Below are 13,332 nucleotides of genomic sequence, written 5' to 3' on the forward strand. Positions count from 1 at the left end.
ATTTTACTCCTGTACATTCCGTAAACAGTGTGTTTCGAGAGCCACTTACAGCCGACAACTGCCGCTGGAGCGCGCTGCGATCGCGTATACCGCGTCGAGGCAGACGTACCGTATGCGCAAGTCGCATATTTTCTGAGCTGTCAGTAGAACATTCAACTCGGCACGCCCAATGTTGGCGTTCGAAAGCACGGTCTGTGTGCCGAAGCCTTAATGAGAATTTTGCTCAGCCATAGTAGGTACGGGCACATCAGATGCGGAGACAGTATGTAAAATGGAAAACAACTTAGAGTAACTACTGAAGAGCAAATACATGGCGTGGAAAAAAATAAAATTGACAGATTACTAATCCGCTTTAATACTATGTTCAGACAGGTCACTAAAAATTTTGCTTTATACTAAATTTATAATAATTGTAGGAGAAATGTTATCTTACCGTGATCTCTGATCGACTTCAGCATGCCTGGCACGTCCGGCGACGACGCATTCGCTGATAATACAAAATCACTATCGTTAACTAAAGGTGTTACTGTCCTGCTAGCTGCATGAGCGGTTGTGCCGTCCAGAGCGACGTGGGAGTGGTGCCTCGAAGTGGGAAGTTCCGGCTCTTCCTTAAAATACATTTTACTTTTGGAATACTCTCTTTCACTCCGGTCACTGTCCGTGGAGTAGCACTTGCCAGCGGCCCTGGGCGTGCCGTACGCCGGTGGCGGCGCCGGCTCCGCAGCGACGTGGGTGGCGGGGACGCTAGTCCGTCTCTGCTTGGGCGCACTGACGGACACGTTCACGTTGGCGGACCCTCCCGAGGACGTGCTCTTGACGCTGGAGCGGCGGCGCGGCGCGGTCTGAGCCGAGTACTGTTTGGCGGGTTGGGCGTGGTGCTGCGCCGGGCAGGCTTGCTTGGGGGCCGCCGGCTGCGGCGCGTGCGACGGCTGGCGGCTGTGCGACGGAGCCACCGAGGCCTGCGGCTTGGCGTAGAACTGTCTGGGCGGCGGCACGATGGCCTCGCTCTCCGTGTACGGAGCGGAATTCGTCACGTCGCCGAAGGACACGACTTTGCACAGCGTGAGCGGCGGCGTCGGCAAGCGGGGGCGGTCTTCCAGTACGTCCCCAGGAATGGCGCTCACCTTCCCGGGCTTGCGGACCGCGTCCTCTTCGGCGCTTTCAGGTACGAAGTGTGCGTTGCTCTGGCCGTGTTCCGCCGCCTTGGAGCGGAGAATCAGTGGCTCAGAATCGTCGTCGCGCGTCACCGTCTGCTGCCTTTCGGCCGTTCTCTGCTCCGCAATCGATTTCAGCGCCGAAGGTAGCTCGTGGCTTTGTTTATGTGCAGGCTGCGCAGCAGCGCCTATAGCGGTCTCGCTGGGGCACGAAGCGGCACTCGAAGCCGCTTTCCCGGCGACTGATTTCTTTCTGCAAGAAAACAAAAAATGCTCATATTTAGGAAAGCAACAAGCTCTTACACAACTGCAGTAAGCTTACTACCGTAGCATTAGTTCTGACAAGGAAACATCACAAGCTAGACCTCCAAGGAAAAAGAAAAAAAAGGCCGACCCGAGTGGCCGTGCGGTTCTAGGCGCCACAGTCTGGAGCCGAGCGACCACTGCTGTCGCAAGTTCGAATCCTGCCTCGGGCATGGATGTGTGTCATGTCCTTAGGTTAGTTAGGTTTAATTAGTTCTAAGTTCTAGGCGACTGATGACCTCAGAAGTTAAGTCGCATAGTGCTCAGAGCCATTTGAACCATTTTTTGAAAAGAAAGGCTCTGGATCCCACTTGAAAATTTGTGCCGTAATTCCAGTAGTACGCAGTTATGACCTTTTAAAAGTATAGCTCTTGAATTTTCACACGCATAGCTTGTCATTTGCTCCGCCCCGCTGAAGCCGTCTAATACCCGAGCGCGAAGTACTACACATTGGAGTTACACCAGTAAAGTTGCGCTCTACAAAATCTACTCTTCGGTCGTTGGAAAGAAACATAAATTAATGTGTGTGAGAGAAATTGGGAGACGACGAATTGTCTTTATGCATCGTTTTTTTTTTTGTGTCGTGTATAATTAGAGCCACACACTTGTGCCCGTTTTTCCCGTATGCCGTTCGGGAGTGGAACCGTAGAGAGACAGCGTGAAGGTGGTTCATTGAACCCTCTGCCAGGCACTTTTTTTGTGAATAGCAGAGTAATAACGTAGGTGTAGCTGTAGATACACCATTAAATGCTAGTCTATCGTACATTTTGTATCCTTACAAAATATACATTGCATTTTATAAGTGATAAAAATAAGCTGATCGCCTAACTTTTGTGTTTTCTGTAACCACAGCAATTACTTTCGACGCAAGTACAGTTTACATGCAACAGACGTGAAAAATCTATATTATTATTCTTGTTTTCCATCATGATCAAAGCAAAAGGCCCTGTTATTACTGATAAGTTCGGAAGTTGTTTGATAGAAGCTCGACGAAGTTCTGAAGAGATGTCTGATATGTTTTTGTTTTGCGTTTTTTTCACTTTTGTTGAGGAAATTGCATTTTATAGCGATATATGATAAATCTGATTTGTTTTCTTATTGGTACTACAACATACCTGAGTTTCACGTTACAGATCAACAATTTTTGAATAAAACGAGAACAAAATATTGAAAATTTCAATTTTACTATAAAAACTGTTTACTTTTAAGTAACAGCCGGCCGGAGTGGCCAAGCAGTTCTAGGTGCTTCAGTCTGGAACTGCGCGACCGCTACGGTCGCAGGTTCGAATCCTGACTTGGGCATGGGTGTGTGATGTGCTTAGGTTAGTTAGGTTTAAGTAGTTCTAAGTTGTAAGGGACTGATGACCTCAGCTGTTAACTCCCATAGTGCTCAGAGCCATTTGAACCATTTTTGAATTTTTTAATTAACAGACAGGAGGTTAACTAAGTAGAACAAATGTTCCAAGATTAGGCGGCCCTTTATATACATATGCACTCAGTTTCTAGATAGTTCACCGCTTCGGGTTTCTAGAGGAATCTAATAAGATACTGATGGGGCACCGAAACAAAGCGACCGAAACGAGGTAACGCCCGATAAGTATGTAACAAATGGTTTAAATGGCTCTGAGCACTATGGGACTTAACATCTGAGGTCATCAGTACCCTAGAACTTAGAATTACTTAAACCCAACTAACCTTAGGACATCACACACATCCATGCCCGAGGCAGGATTCGAACCTGCGGCCGCAGCGGTCCCGCGGTTCCAGACTGAAGCGCCTACAACCGCTCGGACACACCGGACGGCAGTATGTAACAAACCTAACATAGTGGTAACGTTCTTACGATCGTAACTGATCAAAGCTACGAGGTAAAGTACTGTAGTCTACACTTACCTGTGATGGTCTACTGTAGCCTACGGTAGTTCTACAGCTCTAGACACCAGAACTCTCCTATTCGCGGGATGTTTAATGTTAGGGAAGAGGAGGGGGAAGGTGGAAACATCTGTCCAACGTGTTTTGAAATCTTATTGGACAACACGTGTTAGTTTAGGCGAAAAATAGTTATAGCAGTACGTAATATGCCAGACTCGCGCACATGTACGTTCAGTATTACTTTAACAACATTTTGCAGCTGGCATTCTACTGCTATACACTGAGGTGGCAAAAGTCATGGGATATCTGTTAATATCGGGTCGGATCTCTTTTTGCTTGGAGTGTTGCAGCATCTCGACGTGCCATGGACTAAACAAGTCGTTGGAAGTCCCCTGCAGAAATATTGAGCTACGCTGCTTTTATACCCGAACGAACTCCGGAAGTGTTACCAGTGAAAGATTTTGTGCACGAACTGACCTCTCGATTATGTCCTATAAATGTTCGATAGAATTCACGTCTTTGCTTGGGAACGTGAAGTCCATGAATGGCTGAAAATTGTCTCCAAGTAGCCGAACATAACAATTTTCAGTCAATGACAGATTCAGTCTGACAAGAGCAACCTGTCATTTCCATGTAAACATAGCTCACACCGTTATGGAGCCACCACCAGCTTGCACAGTACCTTGTTGACAGTTTGGGTCCATGGCTTCGTGGGGCCTGTGCCACATTGAGCTATACCATCAGCTCTTACCAACTGAAATCGGGACTTATCTGACCAGGCCACGGTTTTCCAGCCGTCTAGGGTCCTACCGATATGGTCACGAGGCCACGAGAGGCGCTGCAGGTGATGTGGTATGATCAAATGCACTCGCGTTGGTCTGCTGCCATTGCCCATTAACACCAAATTTCACCGCAATGTCCTTGCGGATACGATCGTCATACGTCCCAAATGGTTTCTGCAGTTATTTCACGCTGCTGCTCTCGGTCGTTAAGTGGAGGCCGCCGTCGATGCGTTGACCGTTGTGAAAGGTAATGCCTCAAGTTTGGTATTCTCGGCACACTCTTGACACTATGTATTTCGGTATATTGAATTCCCTGACGATTTCGGAAATGGAATGTCTCGTGCGTCTAGCTCCAACTACCATTCCGCGTTCAAAGCTTGTTAATTCCCGTCGTGTGGCGATAATCACGTCGGGGACCTTCTCACATGAATCATCTTGGTACAAATGGCAGCTCCGCCATTGCACTGCCCTTTTTATACCTTGTGGAGATGCCGCAGTGGTAACACCGGTCCCCATCAGATGAACAACGTTAAGAGCTGTCGGGATGGGCTAGCACTTGGATGGGTGACCATTCGGTCTGCCGTGTGCTGTTGGCAAGCGGGGTGCACTCAGCCCTTGTGAGGCAAACTGAGGAGCTACTTGATTGAGAAGTAACGGCTCCGGTCTCGTAAGCTGACACACGGCCAGGAGAGTGGTGTGCTTACCACATGTCCCTCCAAATCCGCATCCAGTGACGCCAGTGGGCTGAGGATGACTTGGCGGTCGGTCGGTCGGTCCCGTTGGGCCTTATAAGGCCTGTTCGGACGGAGTTTAGTTTTTTTAGTACTTGATATTATCGCCATCCATATACATGAGTATCACTATTCCATGAATTTTGTCACCTGAGTGTCAATATTCCTCAAAATACAAATGATTAAACTTGAGCAACTGAAGAATTATTGTCAAATGACATTAATGATTTTCAGTTTACAATACGATCACGCCAAACACGTTTAGGAATATTGTATCTGCTGCAGATGTACTTGACTTTAACTGCGCCAGCTTGAAAATATAACGAAAATAACAAAAAAAAAAAAAAATGGTTCAGATGGCTCTGAGCACTATGGGACTTAACATCTATGGTCATCAGTCCCCTAGAACTTAGAACTACTTAAACCTAACTAACCTAAGGACATCACACAACACCCAGTCATGACGAGAATAACACATAATGCACAACAGTGATGTTAATTGTTAATAAGGACTGCGCTACTTCTTTGATAACACACTCATTCGTTTCATCCATTTAGACTGCATTTCTGAGTTTCAACGTAAAAAAAAAAGAAAATCTCTGCCACCAGTTGCAAGTTAGAAACTGCGCACTTTGACCCAATGTATAAAGCATGTTTCCCATGTCAAAATAGTACACTGTACTTCGCGCTCTAACATTAAGCGGCTGTAATGAAGCGCAGCGAGTGAGAAACGTTGCGCGCTAAAGGTTAAAAGCTGTACTTTTCAGAAGGTCATATCCTGTCATAATAATGGTCCAAATTTTTGTGCGAGGTCGATTGCTGGTGCTGATATCTTGCTAGTGTGTGTTTTTCTCGTTATTATGATACAAACTTGGTGATGTTTCCTTGTAAGAATACAACTGAAATATGCACAGACTGTGATGTCCTGGCTTAATCTGTACAATGAAAACTTAATGAAACAAGTCAGAAATAATGGTGAGTGAAAAAAATGCTTAATCACCTAATACAATCAATATTTATTCGGAATTTGAGGAAGTTCTTATTTTCAAGCGAATTCAAAGTTTTGCCGGTGGTAATGTATCGGGGTATACCGATGAGCCAAAACATTATGACGACTGCCCACCGCGAGGCTGAATGCCACCTTTTGATGATGCAGCGACTTGATGCAGTAAGGAAACTATACGTGGTATTAAAAAAAGTGTCGAATATTTCGAGAAACGGTAGTATCTACCAGTACAAGAAGAAGAAGTCCAATAAACGTGGGCTCTGTTCCTCTTCGATAACAAATTTAATCTAACTCTTTGGTTTCCGTATTTCGAGAGGCAGCAATGTGGACGAAAACAAGAAAAAGATGTCCAGTAATCATAGGCACTAAAATGCATGCCTTAAGAGATATGAGCGCTTGTTCAATGAAAAGATGTTTCCCAGTAGGGAAGACAAACATTTTACATCCCATGTTACTTGGACTTTTTTGTCTTGTTTTGGTGGGTACCACCGCCCCTCAAAATACTCGACACTTTTTTTAACACCCTCTACAAGCGGGACGGAGGCGAATGGGGAATCATTCCAGGGACGACATGGACCGCAACTGGAGAAATCCACTGACATAAACAACTTAGAATTGAATTCCACTCTCCTTGGCCACCAAAGTGATTCTTGTTAACATTTAATTATCATGCGTTTCGGGATATCCCCATCATCAGATCTATATGAGACATATAAGACAACGAACTAAATTTAGAGGGCGGCCGGTATGGCCGAGCGGTTCTAGGCGCTTCGGTTTGGAACAGTGTGACCGCTACGGTCGCAGGTTCGAATCCTGCCTCGGGCATGGGTGTGTGTGATGTCCTTAGGTTAGTTAGGTTTAAGTAGTTCTAAGTTCTAGGGGACCGATGACCTCAGATGTTATGTCCCAAAGTGCTCAGAGCCATTGGAACTAAATTTAGAAAAATATACATTTTAACAACGCTGTGAAACTGACACATATACCTGTTCAAAACAATTCTCTGTCCTACGTCACCTTCTATTATATCCCGGCAGACCATCAATGCCCGAACTGGTGTGAGCAGTACAAAATTGCACAAAGTAAGTAATTTTACTAGTAGGTGGCGTTTGTAGCAGTCTGAGTTTCATTACAGGCTAAACTGCTTTAGCCGGCCGTTGTGGCCGAGTGGTTCTAGGCGCTTCAGTCTGGAACCGCGCGACTGCTACGGTCGCAGGTTCGAATCCTGCCTCGGGCATGGGTGTGTGTGATGTCCTTAGGTTAGTTAGGTTTAAGTAGTTCTAAGTTATAGAGGACTGATGACCTCATAAGTTAAGTTCCATAGTGCTCGGAGCCATTTTTTTAAACTGCTTCATGACGGGGCTTATTCAAACTTGAAATATTTGACTGACGGCAAATAGTATTTTTGGTTATAAGAGAACATATTTTTTTACATTATATAAGCGGCGGTCAAAAAGTTCTCGTTGGGGGGCGTTGCTGCAGCTTATATGCATCGTAGAGTGACTTCGATGTTGGTATATAAGCACCGCAAGCGTTTAATGTGGCATTAGTCTCTTTCCGACGAGCGTGCGGTAAATGCGGATACGTGAATTGTGGTGACATTATTACCATCCAAATAGAAGAAACAACGGAAGACATCCATCAGATAGAGAAGAATGTATCTGGAGAAGCATGCCTGTCAAAAAACGTAGTTGTGGAATCATGCTGCTGCTTCATGACAACAAATGTTCCCACATTGCAAATGTCGTGCCACAACTCAAGTGGGAGACACTCGAGAACCCATCCTACAGTCATGATCTCTTCCACACGCCATTATCACGCCTAGCGTTCCTTAAAAAAGGCCTTGAAATGTCGAATATTGCTGTCGGACGAGGTTGTACAGCAGGCAGTTACGAACGTCTTCACGCAGCAGCATGTTGTTTTACCAAACAGGGATCTTCTATGTGGTGCGTTGGCAGTTTGATTTCCCCAATGTTTACAGAGATTTGGTCTGATTGGCATACCGATTCTGGACTATAAGGCTTTCGAACGTAAACTTTTTGATCGTCCCTCATACAGGAAGCAGTTGGGGTTATCCCGAAACGCATATTGATGAGATGTTAGTAAAAATTATACTGGTGAGCAAGTCGAGTGTAATTTAATTGTTAAAGATTGTCGCAGATCCCCTACAAACGATAAAGGAGGTAAACTACTTTGGCGAAGAACAGATTGAAGTAACTCGATGCCTAGAAATGAGGATCCTCGTAAGGACGAAGCTGGTCGGCTGTTTGCTTGATATTGTCTGAGCATCTAAGGAATGACTGAAGGACGATGAAACCACGAGTAGGCAAGTTTTGTACGTCCACGCCATCACAGAGATTGTAGGTCGAATGCTTGCTAACTCTGTAAAACACGAGAGGCAGCGATTTGTGTCATGTGTGTTCCCCACAGTCGTTTAATGAACAAAGTAAGACCGTATGAACTATCAGACCAATTGTGTGATTGGATTGAAGAGTTCCTAGATAACAGAACGCAGCACGTCATTCTCAGAGGAGAGAAGTCTTCCGAAGTAATTCAGGTGTGACGCAGGGGAGTGTCGTAGGACCGTTGCTATTCACAATATATATAAATGACCTTGTGGATAACATCGGAAGTTCACTGAGGCTTTTTAAGGATAATGCTGTAGTATATCGAGAGGTTGTAAATTGTACTGAAATGCAGGAGGATCTGCAACGAATTGACGCATGGTGCAGGGATTGGCAATTGAATCTCATTGTAGACAAGTGTAATGTGCTGCGAATACACAGAAAGAATGATCCTTTATCATTTAGCTACAATATAGCAGGTCAGCAACTGGAAGCAGTTAATTCCATAAATTATATGCGAGTAGGCACTAGGAGTGATTTAAAATGGAATGACCATATAAAATTAATCGTCGGTAAAGCAGATGCCAGACTGAGATTCATTGGTAGAATCCTAAGGAACTGCAGTCCTAAAACAAAGAAAGTAGGTTACAGTACACTTGTTCGGCCACTGCTTGAATACTGCTCATCGGTATGAGATCCGTACCAGATAGGGTTGATAGAAGAGATAGAGAAGATCCAACGGAGAGCAGCGCGCTTCGTTACAGGATCATTTAGTAATCGCGAAAGCGTTACGGAGATGATAGATAAACTCCAGTGGAAGACTCTGCAAGAGAGACGCTCAGTAGCTCGGTACGGGCTTTTGTTGAAGTTTCGAGAACATACCTTCACCGAGGGGTCAAGCAGTATATTGCTCCCTCCTACGTATATCTCGGGAAGAGGCCATGAGGATAAAATCAGAGAGATTCGAGCCCACACAGAGGCATACCGACAATCTTTCTTTCCACGAACAATACGAGACTAGAATAGAAGGGAGAACCGATAGAGGTACTCAAGGTACCCTCCGCCACACACCGTCAGGTAACTTGCGGAGTATGAATGTAGATGTAGATATCTTACGACACAGTACAGTGCTCGTCCAGGCACGAGTGTTTCGGAGCACATCGTTCAGCGCACAGTCTTTGTAGCAGACAGTCGCTGTGTGTTCTCGTGTTGATGTAAAGACATTGTCGGTTACTACTATAGTGGTCACAGGATCATTGACATTGAATTGTAGATCATGGAAACGTGTCGCCTGGTTGCCTCAGGTCCATGCCGTGTCCGGATATGCCGTCTTCCGTGGGAGCAACTGCTCGAAAAATGCACCGCTCCGTTGAGCCAGACCGATGGAGCCCCATGTGGGACATTCAGCAGGACTGCGTTTCATATGAGTTGTGGTAGTAATCGAGGACACCATGACACCTGTGGACTACGTGGACATTATTCTGGACCACCAACATTTCTTCATGCTTGATATCTTCCCCGACGTCCATGGCATCTTTCAGCAGGATAACTGTCAGTGTCACAATGCATATATCATGATACAGTGGTATGAGGAGCGTTATAGCGAACTTAAATTGATATTTTGGCTGATCTTCAGCCGATGGAACACATCTGGGACGCCGTAGGACTCCAGTACCTCACCTACAAACCACCGGCTCATAATATGCGGAGATTGACGTCGTGCGCATAAATGTGGTGCCACGTACCTCCTGTAACCTACCAAAGACTTTTCGAATGCATGACTCGCATAGTCGATGCTGTACTGTGTTGTAAGGGTCGACGAACATGCCATTGAACAGGCGGCTATAACCTCGAATGAGATTTTCACTCTGCAGCGGAGTGTGCGCTGATATGAAACTGTGGTGTCACCGCCAGACACCACACTTGCTAGGTGGTAGCCTTTAAATCGGCCGCGGTCCGGTAGTATACGTCGGACCCGCGTGTCGCCACTATCAGTGATTGCAAACCGAGCGCCGCCACACGGCAGGTCTAGAAAGACTTCCTAGCACTCACCCCAGTTGTACAGCCGACTTCTACGCTCTCATTTGCCGAGATGGTAGTTAGCATAGCCTTCAGCTACGTCATTTGCTACGACCTAGCAAGGCGCCATTATCAGTTATTATTGATATTGTGAATCATGTACCGCCCAGAGCGCCGTTCGTCATTAATGGATTAAAGTTAAGTATTCCACCAGCTACGTCCGTTTTTCTCAATTCTAATTCCCTTGTCATGTTCCAGACCTCACGCCAGCCTGCGTGAGCTAAAACGCGTGCATTTCGGCCTCCTTTAGTAACACAGTGTTGGCTCTCCTGCCAACCACAACAGAAACTTCCAGGTAGATTAAAACTGTGTGCCAGACCGAGACTCGAACTCGTGACCTTTGCGATAGGCAAATACTCCTCTGTGATACTGACAAGGGGGAGACTGAGTCAGTAAGTAAACTACTGAAGACGGAGAGCTCTCATGGATACGATGGAGTGCCTAGCAGAATATTAAAACATTGTGCTGCAAATGTTTGCACTGTACTTAGCCATATTTGTAATTTTTCCTTTAAGCATGGTCAGTTTCCTGAACGACTCGGCCACTTTATAAAAAGAGTAAAAGGGATAATGTAGAGAGCTTTAACCCTATTTCTATGCCACCAGTGTTTACCAAAGTTACTGATAAGGCTCTGTATGTAAGGATAACTGCTCGTTTTATTTCAAATAATTTGCTATTAAATCTACAGTTTGGCTTTCGAAGTGGTTTAACAACTGAAAATGCCATATTCTCTTTGCTCTGTGATGTACCGCTTGGATTAAACAGAAGGTTTCGAACGCTATGCATCTTTTTTGACTTATCTAAGGCGTATGATTGTGTTGATCACAAAATAATGCTCTAGAAGTTGGACCATTATGGAATACGGGGAGTAGCTCACTCACAATTGATTCACCTCTTGCTTTAACAATAGACAGCAAATGGTCATTATTCACAGTGTTGAGAATTGCTGTAATGTGGTGTCCTAGTAGGGTACGGTGAAATTGGGGGGGAAGGGGGGGGGCGGTGCCCCAGGGATCAGTGCTGGGGCCAATCCTGTTCCTTATTATTTATGTGATTGATATGCTCTCTAGTATTACAGGTAATTCTAAAATGTTTATGATTGCTGATGACGCTAGCGTTGTAGTGAAGAATGATTTGTGCAACGTTGGCTCTGTTTCAAAAAGTGCACTTCACGGCATAAGTTCATGTCTCTTAGGAAATAAACTAATACTAAAACACGGTGAGACACACTTTTTTACAGTTTCTAGCACACAATTCAACAAAACACAACGTTGTAATTACACAGAATGAGCATATGGTTAGTGAAACTAAATAGCTCAAATTTCTAGGTGTTCAGATAGATAGTAAACTGTCGCGGAAAGCCCACGTTCTGGATCTTGTTTAAAGACTTAATGCTGCCATTTTTACTATTCGAACGGTATCTGAAGCAAGTGATAGTTCGACAGAAAAAGTAGTCAACTTTGCTTGTTTTCATTCCTTACGTCGTATGGTATTATGTTTTGGGGTAACTCTTCCCATTCTGAGATGATATTTTTGGTCAGAAACGGGCAGTTCGGACCATAAGTGGTGTAAGTACGCAAACCTCTTGTCGACCCCTGTTCACTAGTCTGCGTATTCTGGCATTTTCCTCTCAATATATATATTCTTCACTGTCTTTTCTGGTTAACAACAGCAGCTTATTCCCAAGAATTAGCAGCTTCACTCAGTTGATACTAGACATAAATCCAATCTGCATTTGGATCGCACTTCCTTATCTCTTGTGCAGAAAGATGTGCAGTATACTGCTGCATCCATTTTCAATAAGCTACCACAAGAACTCAAAAATCTTAGCAGTAATCCACTAGCTTTCAAATCGAAAGTGAAGAGTTTCCTCGTAGGTCATTCCTCCCATTCTTTTGAGGATTTCGTTGAAAAGTTAAGCTGATTCCCATGTTATATTGTTGACTGCGTTTACATAAAATTATGGCTTCCCTTTATTCGGGATCATAAATATTTTATTTTATCTCTTATTAATTTTACGTTGTAATTTCATGTACTGACATGTCACATAAACTTGGAGATTTGCTCCCCAATTTAGTCCTTCGGAACTAGACGTGTGAAATAAATAGAAACAAACAAATGTGTAGAGTGTCTCTCCTAAGAGTCGTTGGCATATTTTTGCTTGTGTTACAGCAGAGGTTTGCAATTTAGTTTTTGCGCTGTGTAGCAAGAAACAGCTGAAACGAACGAATGCAATTCTTCGTACATTTCATACGAGACTGGAAAATGTGTCTGTTTGTCGTCATCGACAAAGGGCTGCCATCAGCATTTTACTGGTGTCTCAGCAAAAACTTATAATTTAGTTTTAGCATTGTGTAGATGGCATCAGTGCAAACAAATGCTGTTCATAATACATTTCGTACGACGCCCATCGTCTAAAGGTGACGTCTGTTTGTTTCTTGTTACTTCCCGTTCAATAGAGAGGTACAGAGTTAGTCTATTACGATATCCGCTAAACGATATTTACCAACACGAACGGCAAAACACGTTAGCATGCTCTATGGTGAAACCCGGCATGCAGCGCGGCGTGTGCCTGCACACAATACACACGTAGTAAACAAGTCTATACAAACATGACAAATAAAAAGGGGCATACTATTCAATCGAATATCGCACTAGACTAATCTGGCACCTTTCTATCGAATAGGTACATAAAACCCCGCTTAAAAAAGGAGGCTGTTTCTAACGAGAAACAAACCGACGTTATCTGTTTACGCCGAGGTTCGTATGAGATGTATGATAATCGACATTTGTTCGGGCTGATTCCATCTGCACACTGCAGAAAGGAAATTACAAGTATTTACCGAAACGCCACAAACATTGCGCCACGTAACTATTATGTAGACATCCAGCAGAACTTTTAAGGGTCTAGACGAAGCTCCTTCTGCCTTTTTCATTTTGGCTGATGTAATAACAACGTTACAACGATCCAGTGACTAAGTGTGTTGAGAAAACAAAACGTCTGACTAATGAAGAAAATCTGTTAACGAAAGTTATGAACAAGGAAAGGGACGTGGGCCACGA

At 44.5% G+C, this 13,332-nt stretch overlaps 1 protein-coding gene across 1 annotated transcript in view; it reads right to left on the reverse strand.

Annotated features, from left to right (window-relative positions):
- Positions 1–13,332, reverse strand: part of LOC126298404 (gamma-aminobutyric acid type B receptor subunit 2) — a 1,564,981-nt gene that overhangs the window by 148,988 nt on the left and 1,402,661 nt on the right. Inside the window, exon 17 of the mRNA XM_049989720.1 lies at positions 434–1,407. Coding sequence (XP_049845677.1) covers positions 434–1,407 — 974 coding nt within the window. The remainder of the gene's footprint in view (positions 1–433; positions 1,408–13,332) is intronic.

This window comes from Schistocerca gregaria, chromosome X (genome assembly GCF_023897955.1).
Source record: "Schistocerca gregaria isolate iqSchGreg1 chromosome X, iqSchGreg1.2, whole genome shotgun sequence".
In the NCBI taxonomy this organism is placed as follows: Eukaryota; Metazoa; Arthropoda; class Insecta; order Orthoptera; family Acrididae; genus Schistocerca; species Schistocerca gregaria.